Genomic DNA, 13621 nt, shown 5'->3' on the forward strand with positions numbered 1-13621 from the left:
TGTGTGTTGGAGACTTTCTTCTTGATCTGCCACTCAGCAGCCTTGTTTTTCTGCATGTGACTTACTGCATGCATTCCCTTTTCTGGCAAGCTGCCTAATTCCTTTCTGCAAAGGGGTGAGGGAAGCAGGAGCCCAAAGGAATCACCATTGTTCATAAGTTTGCTAAAAAAGTCCTATCTTAATAGGTTTCTTGGGGGCGCAGCAGTGGTACTTATTGTTAAGTCAGATTTTGGAATGTGAAGAAACATATGCTTCAGCATTCTGTGGGTTATTTTGTCCCGCAAATCCAAGATGGTTTGACCCCGGAAAAACTAAGGCTGGGCAGACAGTTTCCACCCTTTTCTACTTGACCTCGTCCCCTGGAAACAGGGGAACCTATGCAAGAGAAACTTAAAAATTTGAGTTGCATTCCATTTCTGCTTTAATTGTGGTCTATTCTGTTCCTCTTTTCATGTCAGTAACATGGGGACAAAAATGCCTATCAATCATTAGCCCCAGGAACCTTGAGCATCACAGCTAGGCAGAACCAGAGTGGCCATGGAATCAGAGTGCTGGTTTCATCCTGGTTCTCACTGTGAAGAGCTGTGTGAGCTTAGTTATGTCATTTTGACTCTGAGTCCCTGTTTCACCATTTGACAAACTGGAATCATTAATTTTGCCCTTCTCATCTAAGATCAAATGAGAGAAATATATATATATATATATTATCCTCTCTAAAACTATGAGGTCCTACATCTGGGCACCATGATGCCTTTGGGTTATATATTGCCAGGCAAATCTGATACTCCAATTGAGCTTTTTGAAAATTATTATTTCTGGGTGGGTGAATTCTATTGAGCACATCAAAGTGGCAAATATCTGTGCTTCAGAATACAGTCCAAACTCCCTGGTCTAGCATGCACAGTCCTTCATCATAGTGGCCATTCCTATCTATCCACCCTTGTCTTCCCAACCTACCCTTTTACTCTAGCCTCCATCATGCTCAGGAGACCCACAGTGGTGGAGTTGTCTCCTGTGGACAGGCTCTTACACACATGTGCCTTTGGCCAACTGTTCCCCTTTCCCTTAAGCCAGGTACCTCCAAATCACCTGACCTCTTCTGAGGAATTGCAAGGCTATCAGCAGCAGCCTAAACAGAACTCTCTTTACCACAAAGAATGCCTGCTCCCTCTAGACTCTGATCTATAATAGCTAGGTTTCAACTTCTGTGGTTAATTTCCCCACCTCATTTAACCAGGGCAGGGGGCATCCTAGATCAATCACTGCTAGAAGCTAAAGCTGTCCTTGGAAGGGTGAGGGTGCTCAGTGGGACACAGGACAATGTGGGGCATTGATGGTTTACTTTCTTAATAGATAAAGAAAAAAATTAAAGGTCACAGGGCTCTGGTCTCCATGGCTCCCTCACCAAGCCTGGGCTCAGGGCTGCTGTTCTAATCACCCAGCGATCCGAAGAGTTTCCTCCAAGTTGTCTGGCACAGAGAACAAAGGTATTCCCCAAGTTCGTTGTGTTCCTCTAATTCACTTCCTCAGCCAGTAATGGTAGCCCCTCTCCTTTCACAAAAAGTCTGAGCCATGAGGCAGGAATGGGTTCAGGCAGAAGAGGGGATCTGGTGTCCATGCATAGCATGTGGAACTAAATGCTGCAGTCCCATTGGTTACTTTTAGAGTGGCCTCTGCCTCACTGTATCAGAAGGCTCCCTACCTGTTTAGGAGAACTGTTAAGAAGTGGGAGGATCAAGTCAGCAAGGCTCACTCCCACTCAAAAGGACCTGTGAGAGTTGTTTCCCAGGATGATGCATACACCGTCTTCTACATGAACGTTTATCATCAAGTTTAAGGTATGGAGCTGCTACACAACCAGCCTCTCCCTTCCTCCAGACAACTCGGAATGACTCAGTCATGGCAGAGAACTAATTGTCATCCTAAACAACATCACAGCCTTTACCTTGCAAGCTGTCAACATATCGGATACAGCCTTCCGGCTCAAATTGGCAGTGGCAATCACGTCCTCCTGTCTACATGAGTTCCCAGCTGCCACGGCTTTAGCTGTTGCCATGGTGATGCCTTTCGTCATTCTTATTGATTCTTCAGGTGATGATGTCTTTTCAGGTACCTCTTTTGACTGGAACACCTGAAAGGCAGAAATGAAATAGGTGAAAAAAAATATAAAAGGACAAAAATAACTTAGGTTTCTGCAACCAGGCTGTAGCTCAGTGTCTGAAAACCAAGCCAGCAATTGGAAGAAATTATCAAATGACAGAAAACTAGAAATTTAACTTGAATACAGTAACATGTCTCTTGCTTTCAAGAGTCTGGCACGAACAAGCCTCTCTCATACAATATTTGGCATCCATGGGAGCAATGTGGTAAGAGACATTTCTCCAGTGTTAGCCCATTCAAGTTCTGACTTCTCTTCTCCCAGCCTTGCTCATGTTTCAGTAGTTTCCAGAAACTCTTAGCCCCAATGCTGGTTTCAGAGCAGGACTGACCTGGATGTATCACTCTGGGTGTGCCTCACCCCTTTTAAGTGGGTGTGAGATTGGGAGATGAAGCATAAGATCCTACTATTCTTAGCCTGCCTTATAAATACAACTGCATAATTGTGCAGAGGTGTTCGTGTCGAATGTGCCACAACGACACTGAATTATTTAAACACACACATATATCTTTAGAGAAGCTGAAATAAATTCACCATGGTAAGGCAATACCTCATATTAAAGCCTCATCTGTCAGTCAAGCTGTTTCTGCTTCAAACCCATCTGGTCTTGTCTCTTTAACATGAGTGACAGATGCTGTGACTGTATACTGAATCCCTGCACAGGAGAACCCCCATCCCAGGTGAGGGTAGCCTGTCTTCAGCACTAAGCAACCCCATTTCAGCAGGGAAGCATCCCTTGAGGCAGAAGTGAGGATGCAGACAGCATCCCTGCCATGCCCAACAAGTGTCAAACATCACTACCCCTAAGAATGGACAGCTGCAATTAAGCAGCCTAGGACCACAAATTCTAGGCCACTTCTGAATGCTACCATGGAATGAAGGCCACAGGAACAGAGTCCTCCACACCACTGTGGTCCTCGTGGTACATGCTCTATGGAAACACAATCTGGATGAATTCGAAATCATAGTGATATATTCAGAACAACCAAGTGTTCATAATTTCCCAGGAGAGCTCTGAATTTCAGCTCTCTTCTATTACCATCATGAGGCCTGCCCATGCCTATCTGAGTGAACCCGTGTCTAGAGTTCAGGTAGGAAATGCCAAGACCATGCAGGAGGGCCAGGAAGCTGTGCTTAAGGATGCTACCAGGCTCTGAGTTACTCCTGTGGTTTTAGTTCCTGCTTTAAAATATGAACTAAGCTGGATCCATTAAAGATAGGACAAAAGAATCCAAGTTCCTGTTACCAAAACCTAGAATTGTTCATGTCTAAAGCACTGTCATGTCTCAGGTCACCTTCTAAAGATGACCCTAAAGGTAAAGAACAACCAGAAGCAGAGGCAGGTTTCCCATCTTTCCCTTCCCCCAAAGAAAAGTTGCATCTGAGATCAGTTTTTATATTAAAAAGAAATATCAGGGGAAAACCATTCATTTCCTGCATATTTCCATTTGTAGGGTTAGGGAGAGATGATGTATAAGTGTTATGGGGTTACAGGAAACACATAACATCCCTATTGCAAAAACTCTAGTTGTCCTCAATCTATAGGGCTAGAACAAGGCAAAAAGAAAAGGGCTGATGTCTTTAAATTTGGACATCTCAAAAAGAAGGAAGCTGGATGTGAAGGGGAAGAGTCTCATCCACAGGCTAGGCTTTCTTCCTAATGGTGAACCTCTGGCTCCAATTCTACCCATGTGCAACAGTGTGAGCTGTCACCAGTGGCCATGTGAATCAAGAGAGGCTGCAATTGAACCCTTGATGTAAACTTTCCCCTTGGCTGGGAACCTTCTGTAATGCTTTGATTTCATGCTGTAATTTTAGTGGATTAAAACTGAATTATCCTAATACATACCAATTAGTTCCTTAATTATAACACCAGTAGATCCTGGCCAAACTCAATGACACACGGGGTGATTAGTTACAAACTCTACCAGAAGGTAGGTGAGTGGCCTCCCCATTCCAGGGGCTCTAGGTAAAATCTCTTTAGAAGAATCTCAGAGAAGCTGGGGTCAAGTGTTGGACACTGGTGCCCAGGGAGGCAACAGCTGGCTTCTTACCGTGAGCTCCTGCTTTATGTACTCGATGGTGGCCTCAAGTGCCCTCGTGCCCCGGGTGGCCTCATCCTCTACTGCCTTCACAGTCTTGAGGAGGGAGGTGACATTAGTCACCATCACCTGCATTCCAGGAAGAGAGTAAGCAAATAGTACACCGAGGTCCCCTCCCTTCTCCTTATAGTTCTAGACTGGATGCCACAAGCAAAGACACCTCTGTTTCCTTCAGTGAGAAAGGAGCTCAGATGTGGGTTCTCCCAACATCCTCTTATGGGATTCCCTCATCCCGCATAGCCCTGGAAGATGACTCCTGTTTGTATCCCCCTCTAACCTTGGCAGCTCCCTTGAGCTGATACATGGAAGGATCATCGGCTGGCTTGCTGGCAGCTCCCTTGGTAGCACCAATGAGATCAGAAAGGGCCTTGGCTACGTCTTTGATAGCATTGATCAGTACCACCTGAAAGAGATCATGGAGCCCGGGTGAGCAGATGCTCAAGAGCCACCTGCTGACTTCAACAACTTTCTCGAGGAAGGGTGCTAGGGACAAGGAAAAGGCAGGTGTCTGCAGCAATGGCTCTGAAGCCTGTATCACAGCAATAACACTGGGGAAGGCACCCTTGGAGAGGCTGAAGCAGGAATCTTAAGAAGCCCACCCCACTCTGGGAGGCTGACGCTGAGCCTAGAAGGAGAACTCAGATCTAAGCAGCCTGCTTCAACTTCCTCACTGGCAACTCGCAGACAAGCTGCTCCTGACAAGATGAAGGGAACTAAGCAGATGCCTGAGAGGCAATGGCAGTTGACCCCAGACTGTGCCTAGAACACAGAACAAAACCCCAGCCTTGCACCTGGGCTGCAAGGCCCTCGTGGCAGCCTTGCCTGCCTCTCCATCATTGGTTCCTAGGATCTCTGTTCCACTCAACATGCTACCGACATGTGGGTCTTTCTTCCCCACTGGGAATCTCAACTTGCCCATATTTTGGACCTTCACTCTTGCTCTCCTCTCTACTGGGAACCAGCTCTTTCTATCATCTGGGCCTCAACTCAAATGTCATGTCTTTAGAGACCTTTCCTGACAACCCTAGCTATAGGCCCACTGCCAAACAGCAGCTTGCCTTGTTATATTGTACAGTACTTATGAGTACATTGCATTGTTTTATTATTTATTCACTTGTACATGGTTTGTCTTCCCCTGAGGCTTGAGTGTAAGCTCCAGGGGGTCTGAATAGGTCCTGGTATCAACAGGCACTAAGTAAGTCTGGGGGAATGGATGAAGGCACAGGTGTGTGCCCATATGGCCCTGGATGGAACACATTACCTGTGTCTACTTCTCTAATATAAGAGAGGCCACAGCCACCTTGGACCTGGAATCAGAAGTGTCAGCAACATGATTATGGGTGTTATGTTGAAGCCTTCTCGGTCCAGGAGCTCCATTAACAGCTCCCACTTCTGTAGTAGTAATAACAACTGCCTGGTGTCAGTGGCAGTGTTCCAGGCACTGAGACAAGCACTCTGCACACATTGTCTCATTTAATTCTCACTTCCACCCTTTCACATGGGAACTGCAATCCTAACGTCCATACCCCAGAGCCCAGGAGTTGCAGACTTGGAGTTTGGACTCTGGTCAATGTGATTCTAAGGGCCATGGTCTTAACCTCCACAGTAACTAAGCTCTCTAGCCAGCTCCTTGTGACAAGCAGAATCAGCAGCACTGTCCCATCTATCTCCCCCAGATGCTGTGAAGATAAACTGGGATAACAGATGTGAAAATGAACCAGAGACCCTAGAGCCCCAGACAGCTGCAGCACAGCAATATTGTGATTTTTCCAGCCCTCTGTTGTCACCTGCCCACCTCTGTGATGCCTTCTCACCCACAGGGCAGAGGGAACCTCAGTCAACCTTCTGAACCTACAGGTGGGTCAGTTTGGGATGCAGCTTGTGAGGAAGGTGTGATGTATGTGGACCTCACGTTGATTCCTGGCACCAAGGCCAGAGAGGAGGGACAGTGAGAGGAACAGAGGCACCGCTAGCCAGTGTCTGCTGCCTATATCCTCCACTCAGGACACACAGTCTCATTTCCACTCTTTGACAACTGACCAAAAGGAGGATATTTTTCTTGAGTTTTTTTTTTTTTTCCCCAAGAAAGATCTCACTGCGAGTTGGTGTTTCAGGATACCTAGACCATTTGAAAATAATGACCCTACAACAGCAGCAAAAAAAAATCTAATGGTCTGATTAAAAAACAGGAAAAAGACATGAATAGATATTGCTCCAAAAAACTACAAATGGTCAATACATACGTGAGAAAAAGCTCAAGGTCACTAATTTTCAGGGACATGCAAATCAAAACCACAGTGGGACATCACTTCATACTTATAAGGAGGGCCAATCCAAAAAAAAAAGACAAGTGTTGGTAAGGATAGAGAGAAGTTGGAACTCTTTTAGATCTGTGAGTAGGAATGTAGAATGGTGCAGCTGTTAAGGAAGAGTGCAGAGGTTCCTGAAAAAAATTAAAAATAGAAATATCATGTGATCCTGTAATCTTTCTTCTGAGTATTTATTCAAAGTAATTGAGATCAGGATCTCAGTGAGATATCGGCATTCCCATGTTCAGAGCAGCATTATTCACAATAGCCACGATGCAGAAGTGTCTATTGGTAGATGAATGGATTAAAAAAGTAGAAGCACATGATGAAATATCACTTAATTTTAAAAAAGGAAATTCTGCAATATATAATAATAACATGGATGAACCCTGAGGACATTATACTAAGTGATTAAGTCAGTCACAGAAGGACAAAAAAATATGCATGATCCCTCTTGTATGCCATATCTACAACAGTCAAATGCACAGAGGCAGAGCAGAATGGTGGTTGTCAGAGATGGGGGAGGGAGAGGGGAGTAAATAGCCAATGAGCATAAAGTTTCAGTTAAGTGAGACAAATTGGCTTTATGGATCTGTTGTGCCTACAGTTAACACTACCGCACTGCACAGGTAAGATCTGTCTCAGTCCATCTCATATTAAGTGCTCTTACCACAACAAAATAAGGTTGAATGAAAAAAAAAAAAAGGCAAATGCTGATGGTCACAGAAGCTGGGTGGTGGACACACAGGGGCTCATTTTATCATCTCTGTACTTTTGTATCTAATAAAAATTATTACATAATTTTTTCCCAAGGTGGGAGGGGATGATTCCACAGCAATATTTCTCTGTGTTAAAAGATTTAAACCTTCCCAGCCAAGTCACTTCTCAAGTTATGTCAAGTGACGAAAGTGAACTTGTGCCGTGGATTCCAACTACAGGAACATGGTTTCCAGCTTTTCCTTCCTCCACAGGGTTAAAACCATCACCTCAGGCAGGGATTTCTGTGAATGCTTAGTATTCTAAAAGGTAGTGTGAACTCTGATGTTAGCAGGAAGAAATGCTGCAGGAGGGATACATGGGGACACTGGAAGATGTCCTCATGGGGCTTAGCTGCCCTGGAGGATGTCAGGAAGCAAAGGTGCAGACTCTGTGGGAACAAAGCTGGTGGCCCCTGTTAACCAGAACAGTCACTCTCATCCACCTGGCCCCTTTCTTTAACAGCTAGTTTTGTCAAATACGCTAGTTTACTGAGCACAGTTTAGGCTTGAAAACTGAAGAGTTACCATTAGGTGGTGTCAGGAATAGCGAGAACAGAGGGGTTTAAGTTTTATGTTCTGGCAATAGGCAATATCTATTTATCGATCACCAGGCTTGCCTGCTGGCTCAATAATAGTTGAACCTATATTTGCTGAGTATCTACTCTATGCCAGGAGCTGCATCAGGTGTGCAGGTTTCAGAGATGAATAAACTATAGCAATTGTCCTCCAGGAGCCTATGGTCTGGGAGGAGGCACCAAGGAACGGGTAGGTCATTTCCATGAACTCATTACATTTCAAACAGAGGTCACAGGAGCACAGAGTCCTTTCCTACCCTTCCAGCTTCTCTTTCTCCAAAACAGAGCCAAACTTCCCCAGTGGGGGACTAGGCTTGCGGACATCATTTCTTTCCCCTTCCCTGACTGCTGCTGTCTCACCACCCCATACAAATAGCAAGAGTCACCAATGCCCTCCATGGTATAGGACTAGTGGCTCAGTGGCAGACATTAACCTGCCTTAACTCAGCATCTCTGACGGGCTGAAAATGCCTCCGCTCAACATCCCATGCTTTCCTCTTGCCAACTGCTGCTGCTCCTCAGGCACCTTAGGCGTTTTCTTCTGAAGATGGTCCTTCCACCCTCCATGCTTCTCCTCTCCTATAGATGTTGCTATCTTTACAGCAACAATCCCTGCACCCATGCTCCTGTACCTGAGCAGGCTTGTGTCCATTCATTAGTTCTACCAGTGGTCTCTCTGGCACTTCTGATTCAACACTTCCCAGACTGAACTCACCTTCTTGTCCCTGCTCAGGGTGACTCTCCAGGGAGCTCTCCCTCCATATGTAAAGTCACTGTCCATAAAATGCTCCTGAAGTGTGGAGACATGCTTGCTCCTCCCTCATGTCCCAAAGCCCACTGGTTCACCAGGCCCAGTGAACTCTTCCTCCTGGATTCCTCTTAAATACATGGCTCATCTCCATCCTCCAGCCACATCCATGCTCTATGCATCTTGCTTAGACAACTGCTTCCTAACAGGTCCCCAGACCAGACACACTCACATGCATATTATCTACTTCAAAAGTTGCCAGTGGCCTGAGCCCTCCTCTGAGGCTTGGTGCACATCGTTTGTGGGAATACAAGGAAGACATCCGCAGGCCCTGTCCATACCTGGGTCTCAGGGTCGTCAGAGTCCAGGCTGGCAGCCCCCAGCTTGACGACCTCAGCCAGCTGGGTGATGGTGGCTGCTGAGGACTGAGCTGCCTGGGCCAGCTTCTCTGGAGTGGATGCCGCCCCTGACACAAGCAGTTTTGTGTCTTCCACCAAGGCCTTGGCCGTCTTCAGAATGTTCTCCCTGAGAAACCAGGCAGGACCAAGGAGGGAGGGAGAAACAAAGGGAAAAACTTGCTTTTTTTGTGGTTGGGAGGGGAAATCCTTCACAGGGGGCTTTGGTGAAAGGGCTCTGGGAGTCACATGTTCCCCCACCCTTATCAAGGGGTACACAGCTTCCACGTAAGCAAAGTTGGGGAGATGAGAGGAAAGCCAACCCTCGTGCACAAGGTGGAGGGTAGTAATGGTCCAGGGAAAGACTCAGGCCCACAGGCCTGTGGTTAAGTGAACATCCCACATTTTTTGTGACTCTCAAGATCCCTTAAGACACCCACAGTGAGCTGTGAGGAAGCATGGGTGGTGGCATCTTGTCTGGGAATCAGAGCCTGAGGGGCTAGGCTCAGGGAAGGACAGAGTACAGGGAATCTGTTCTGCCCACCCCCAGCCCAGACCTTGGATTAGAGAGAGACAAGGAATAGATGAGGAGGATTTGGGGCTCTCCAGCTGTAAACACAGAGCCCTCAGCAACGGCCATCTCAGCAGTGTTCTTAAACTCCCCAAGGCACAGCTCCTACTAAACGTGCCTGCCCCTGCCAATCCTGCCAGGTCAGTGGACGGTCACAGGAGCAGTTCTCTCTAGCCAGCAAAGTGAAAGATCAAAAAAATGTTCTCTGCTGGATCAGGCTGGATCTAGGACTGTTGGCCGAGCTCAAACATCATTCTGTGTTTACAGTTGGCAAAAGGAGCTTTTTTTGATTTCATGATTCATTTAACCCATTGAGGACCTTGTTGAACTCAGAAGAGATATACAGATTTCTGGCTCCCAGGTGGCAAAAGTTGATGAGTTTTGGGGCATGTACCTGTGGTCTGCAAAGGTCTCACTATTCTCTGCGTTCAGCGTCCCTGCTGTTGCAAACATGATAGTGGTGTCCAGGTCAGCGATGATCCCAGACACAGCAGTGGCAGCTGTGATGCATGCTTGTGTCCCCTTGTTCCCAGCCTGGAGAGCTGAGAGCACCAAGGACACCTGTAGGTAAACAGGAATGTGAAAATGGAGAAAATGTGACCCCAAAGTGTGCCGAACCTGAAAACGCTGAATTTTTTGTCCTGGAAGTTGATGTAGCTTAGGGGTCAGTGGCACAGGTTTGACATCAACAGCCTGGGTCTGAATACCAACTTTTCTATTTATAGGCTACATGGCCTTGGCCAAGCTGTTTCATCTTTTTGGGCCTTAGTTTCCTCATCTGTAGAATGGGTCCATTACTTTTTATCTACCAAAGAAAGGTATTGGAAGAATAGAGGAAAACTGATGTATGTAAAGTACCTAGCAAGGTATTTGCATATCCTAAATGCTCAGTCTAGGGCAGATGCTAGTATGCATTTAGTTCTCATTATGATTCTGAAACCACAGTGAAGGGGCAAGGATTAGGTGCCTCTGAACTGTGTCACTTCCATCTCTTTTAGTTAGGTGTTTGGAGCAGCCACTGCTAATATTCATCACTCCTTAACTTGGCTGCCTTATGATGGGAAATTCTCCAGAGCAGACCTCGCTCCAGATGGGATCTCATCCAGAACCTCTCCACCCCTAACACTCCTGCACATCATTAACCACCATCAAACAGTACACAGTGACCTCAGGGTCCAGCAAGTCAGGTAAGGGCTTCACCCTAGCATGTTCCATGTCAGAAATCCTGACTTCCAGCTCCTACCACTCAGCCCCTAGAGTAAACCCTCCCTATTTCAGAGATACTTTCTACCCAAACCTGACCATCCCTCATCCCTGCTTACAATTCCACCACATGTCAACTTCACTTTCTTCCCCTGACATCTTCCAGCCTCTTACTTCCCCAGAAACACCCACCTTTTCTCTCCAGATCTACACTCTGACTACAAGGCTCCATTTTCTCCTCTCCAGTCACTGACCAACTCACCCAGCAAGATACAGCTCAAAGTCCCCTCTGAGATGCCTCCACCTATTCTCTTTTCTAGAGAGACAACTCCGCCTCCTGGGATTCCACAGTGCACTGCTCTTGCCCTCAGGATAGCACCTCGGGTTAGCAGCTGGAAGCTCTCAGAGGCCAGGAGCCCTGTGTTAATTTCAGTGCACTTACAACCACCATCCCGTTCTATGGCTGGCCCCCAAAAGGATGAAATGGTTTGCAAATGTATTTCTTGAAACGTGCTGAGCAGGGCAGGGGAATGTCAGTGTGGTAAGAGGCACTGAGTTTGGGACAGTCTTTTCCCTGTGCTGCTCAGATCTTGGCAGAGGTTGTGGACTCAGCCCAGCAGGAGGAGCAGGGGGACCATTTCCTGAGTGCCCACCATGTCCCAGGACCAGTTCACAGGGTACTATTTCTCTGCTCCATTTGCCTGATTCTCCTTTAAATGCCTGTAGGTCCTACCAGGAAAAGAAGTCAGACTGGCACAGACCTGATATGGGAATGAGATAAATAGCTTCTGGAAAGAACTCTCAGAGAATGGGGGACAAAGGCCAAGACAAGTGATTGGCTGTTTTGGGTGTGTGAGAGAGACTTTCTCAGCCAGGGTGAAAAAAGAAAGTCCAGAAACAGTGCCTTACTCACTGCAAAGGGTGCACAAGTTGGCAGGTGTTTACTGGCCCTCTCCTGGTCCCTAGGGAGGTCATGGAGGAAGACCAATCAAGGGGCTCATGGTTGGGGGCTCATTATATACAACACTGAGACATGTAAGACTGACACAAGAAACACCAGGCAGATTAGAAGGGCAGGGACATGTAGCACAAAACAGCAATAAGCCTGGTTGCTAAAAACTGGCCGCCTCCCTACCTTTGTCCTTCCCCAGGTGTCCTGAATCAGGGGCATCTGCTGTGAGGAGCAGCAAGGCCAAGGCCAACTTGGGAAGACTGTGTTGCCTGGCCATGACGGGCATCTTGGTATCCTGCCCCTGGCCCTGCTGCTTCCCCTGCAAGCCCTTCTGGGGGAACTTGGCAAGCATGACCTCCACAACAGGGAAGGGCTTTGAAGGGAGAGCAAATAACTTCCCTGAGCTGAGAGATTTATTTCCTCATCCTGTGGAGCCCAGAGAGCCTGGACAGTCCTGCGGGCTTCAGGAGACAGCCAGACTGAGGCTCCGTCTCGGCCAGGGGCCACAGACAGAGCAGTGTCTGTGATCGACTTCCCCATGAGGGTTCCCAGCCAGCCCTGAAGTCTTGTTGCCAAGTGTCTCAACAGTACAGAGCTCTATGTACTTCAAACCGAAGTGCACAGAGAGGAAAATGCCACTGAAGCACAGATGCTTTGGTCTGTGCTTCACACAACCTGCTGAAGAGCTGTTCTGAGTGAGAACTGGCTGGGCTGTAAGCAAAGCGAAAGATTCCCCTCCAGGAGGAGAATAAAGAGCCTGGATACGGAGGGACTGTTACAGTGGGGCCTTGTGAACTGGGGATAGCATCCTCGGAGAAGAGTTCTGGAAGAAAGTTCCCAGAGAACAGCAGTGAGCATTGACTAGATGTTTATGTCTGGCACAGTGCCAGGTGCTTCTACACACATCACTATGTTTAATCTTTAAAATTCTGAGTCAGGTATTGCAAATTTGTATCCTCACTTTATAGATGAGCAAATCAAGGCTTGGAGAGGTGAAGTAATTTAGCTAAGATTTCACAGCCCTGCTCCCTACCCTAGAGATTCTCTCTACAAATAGCTGCCATTAGAGTCTGAAGACCCCAGGGGAAGTTCCTTAATGCTCCTCCCCAAAGGCGCTATACAACTGCCTCAAATCACTCAGCCTCCCTGGCTTCACTGGCCCTAAATCAAGAGGTTGCCCAGGAAGGGAAATTTCAGTCTTTTTGACTCAGCCCTTAGCACCTGGGAGCCTCCTTAAGAAGGAAGGCCAGGGGTTACAGGGTGGGGCTCCAGCACGGGCCTCCCCCTGGCTAGCTTTTGGCTCTGATGTTACTGATACGGTCTGTCTGCAGGAGAGCCCTTAGAGAAGATTGAGCACCGGGGCCTGATCCTCATGGGATAGCCCCTGTAGCACTCTTCATTTCTCAGGTCCTGTGGATCACCCTCTGGTGCAGCCTTCCCCGTGGAGGACCCGGGTGAGAAGAGAAGACAGCTGTGAAGGCTGGATTAACTTTAGCTCGGTTTCTTGCTTTTGTCCCCCATTACAGTGGGTCACTGAGAGCCAGTGGCAACTACGGTGGCTATATCTGACCCGGAGGGCTGCTCCTTACCTTCTCTGTGACAGCACGGGCACATTCGATCAGTTCCCTTTTGGTGTAGCTGTCTGTGGGGCACACTTGGAGGGCCCCTGCCTTCTGCACCAGGAAGATACAGCCGTGGCCCAGGTCTTGTACACGCGTGCGAATCTGGAATCCGATCTGCAGAGGCAAGCCCGGGATAGGGAAGGAGTGTGATGGGACCCTGCCATTAAGGCCTTCCCTACGTGGAAAATTTCTCCTGCGTCCTATGGGAAACTGGCTAGGAAAATTCCA

At 47.5% G+C, this 13621-nt stretch overlaps 1 protein-coding gene across 8 annotated transcripts in view; it reads right to left on the reverse strand.

Moving 5' to 3' along the window:
* Nucleotides 1–13621, reverse strand: part of Tln2 (talin 2) — a 395739-nt gene that overhangs the window by 34378 nt on the left and 347740 nt on the right. For all 8 annotated transcript variants that reach the window (XM_048793709.1, XM_048793710.1, XM_048793711.1 and 5 more), the window contains 6 exons: nt 13361–13507; nt 10011–10177; nt 8992–9175; nt 4538–4663; nt 4213–4329; nt 1946–2131 (listed from right to left, as the gene is read on the reverse strand). In XM_048793709.1, the coding sequence (XP_048649666.1) occupies nt 1946–2131; nt 4213–4329; nt 4538–4663; nt 8992–9175; nt 10011–10177; nt 13361–13507 (927 nt within the window). The remainder of the gene's footprint in view (nt 1–1945; nt 2132–4212; nt 4330–4537; nt 4664–8991; nt 9176–10010; nt 10178–13360; nt 13508–13621) is intronic.

This window comes from Marmota marmota, unplaced genomic scaffold, assembly GCF_001458135.2.
Source record: "Marmota marmota marmota unplaced genomic scaffold, marMar, whole genome shotgun sequence".
NCBI classification, from domain to species: domain Eukaryota; kingdom Metazoa; phylum Chordata; class Mammalia; order Rodentia; family Sciuridae; genus Marmota; species Marmota marmota.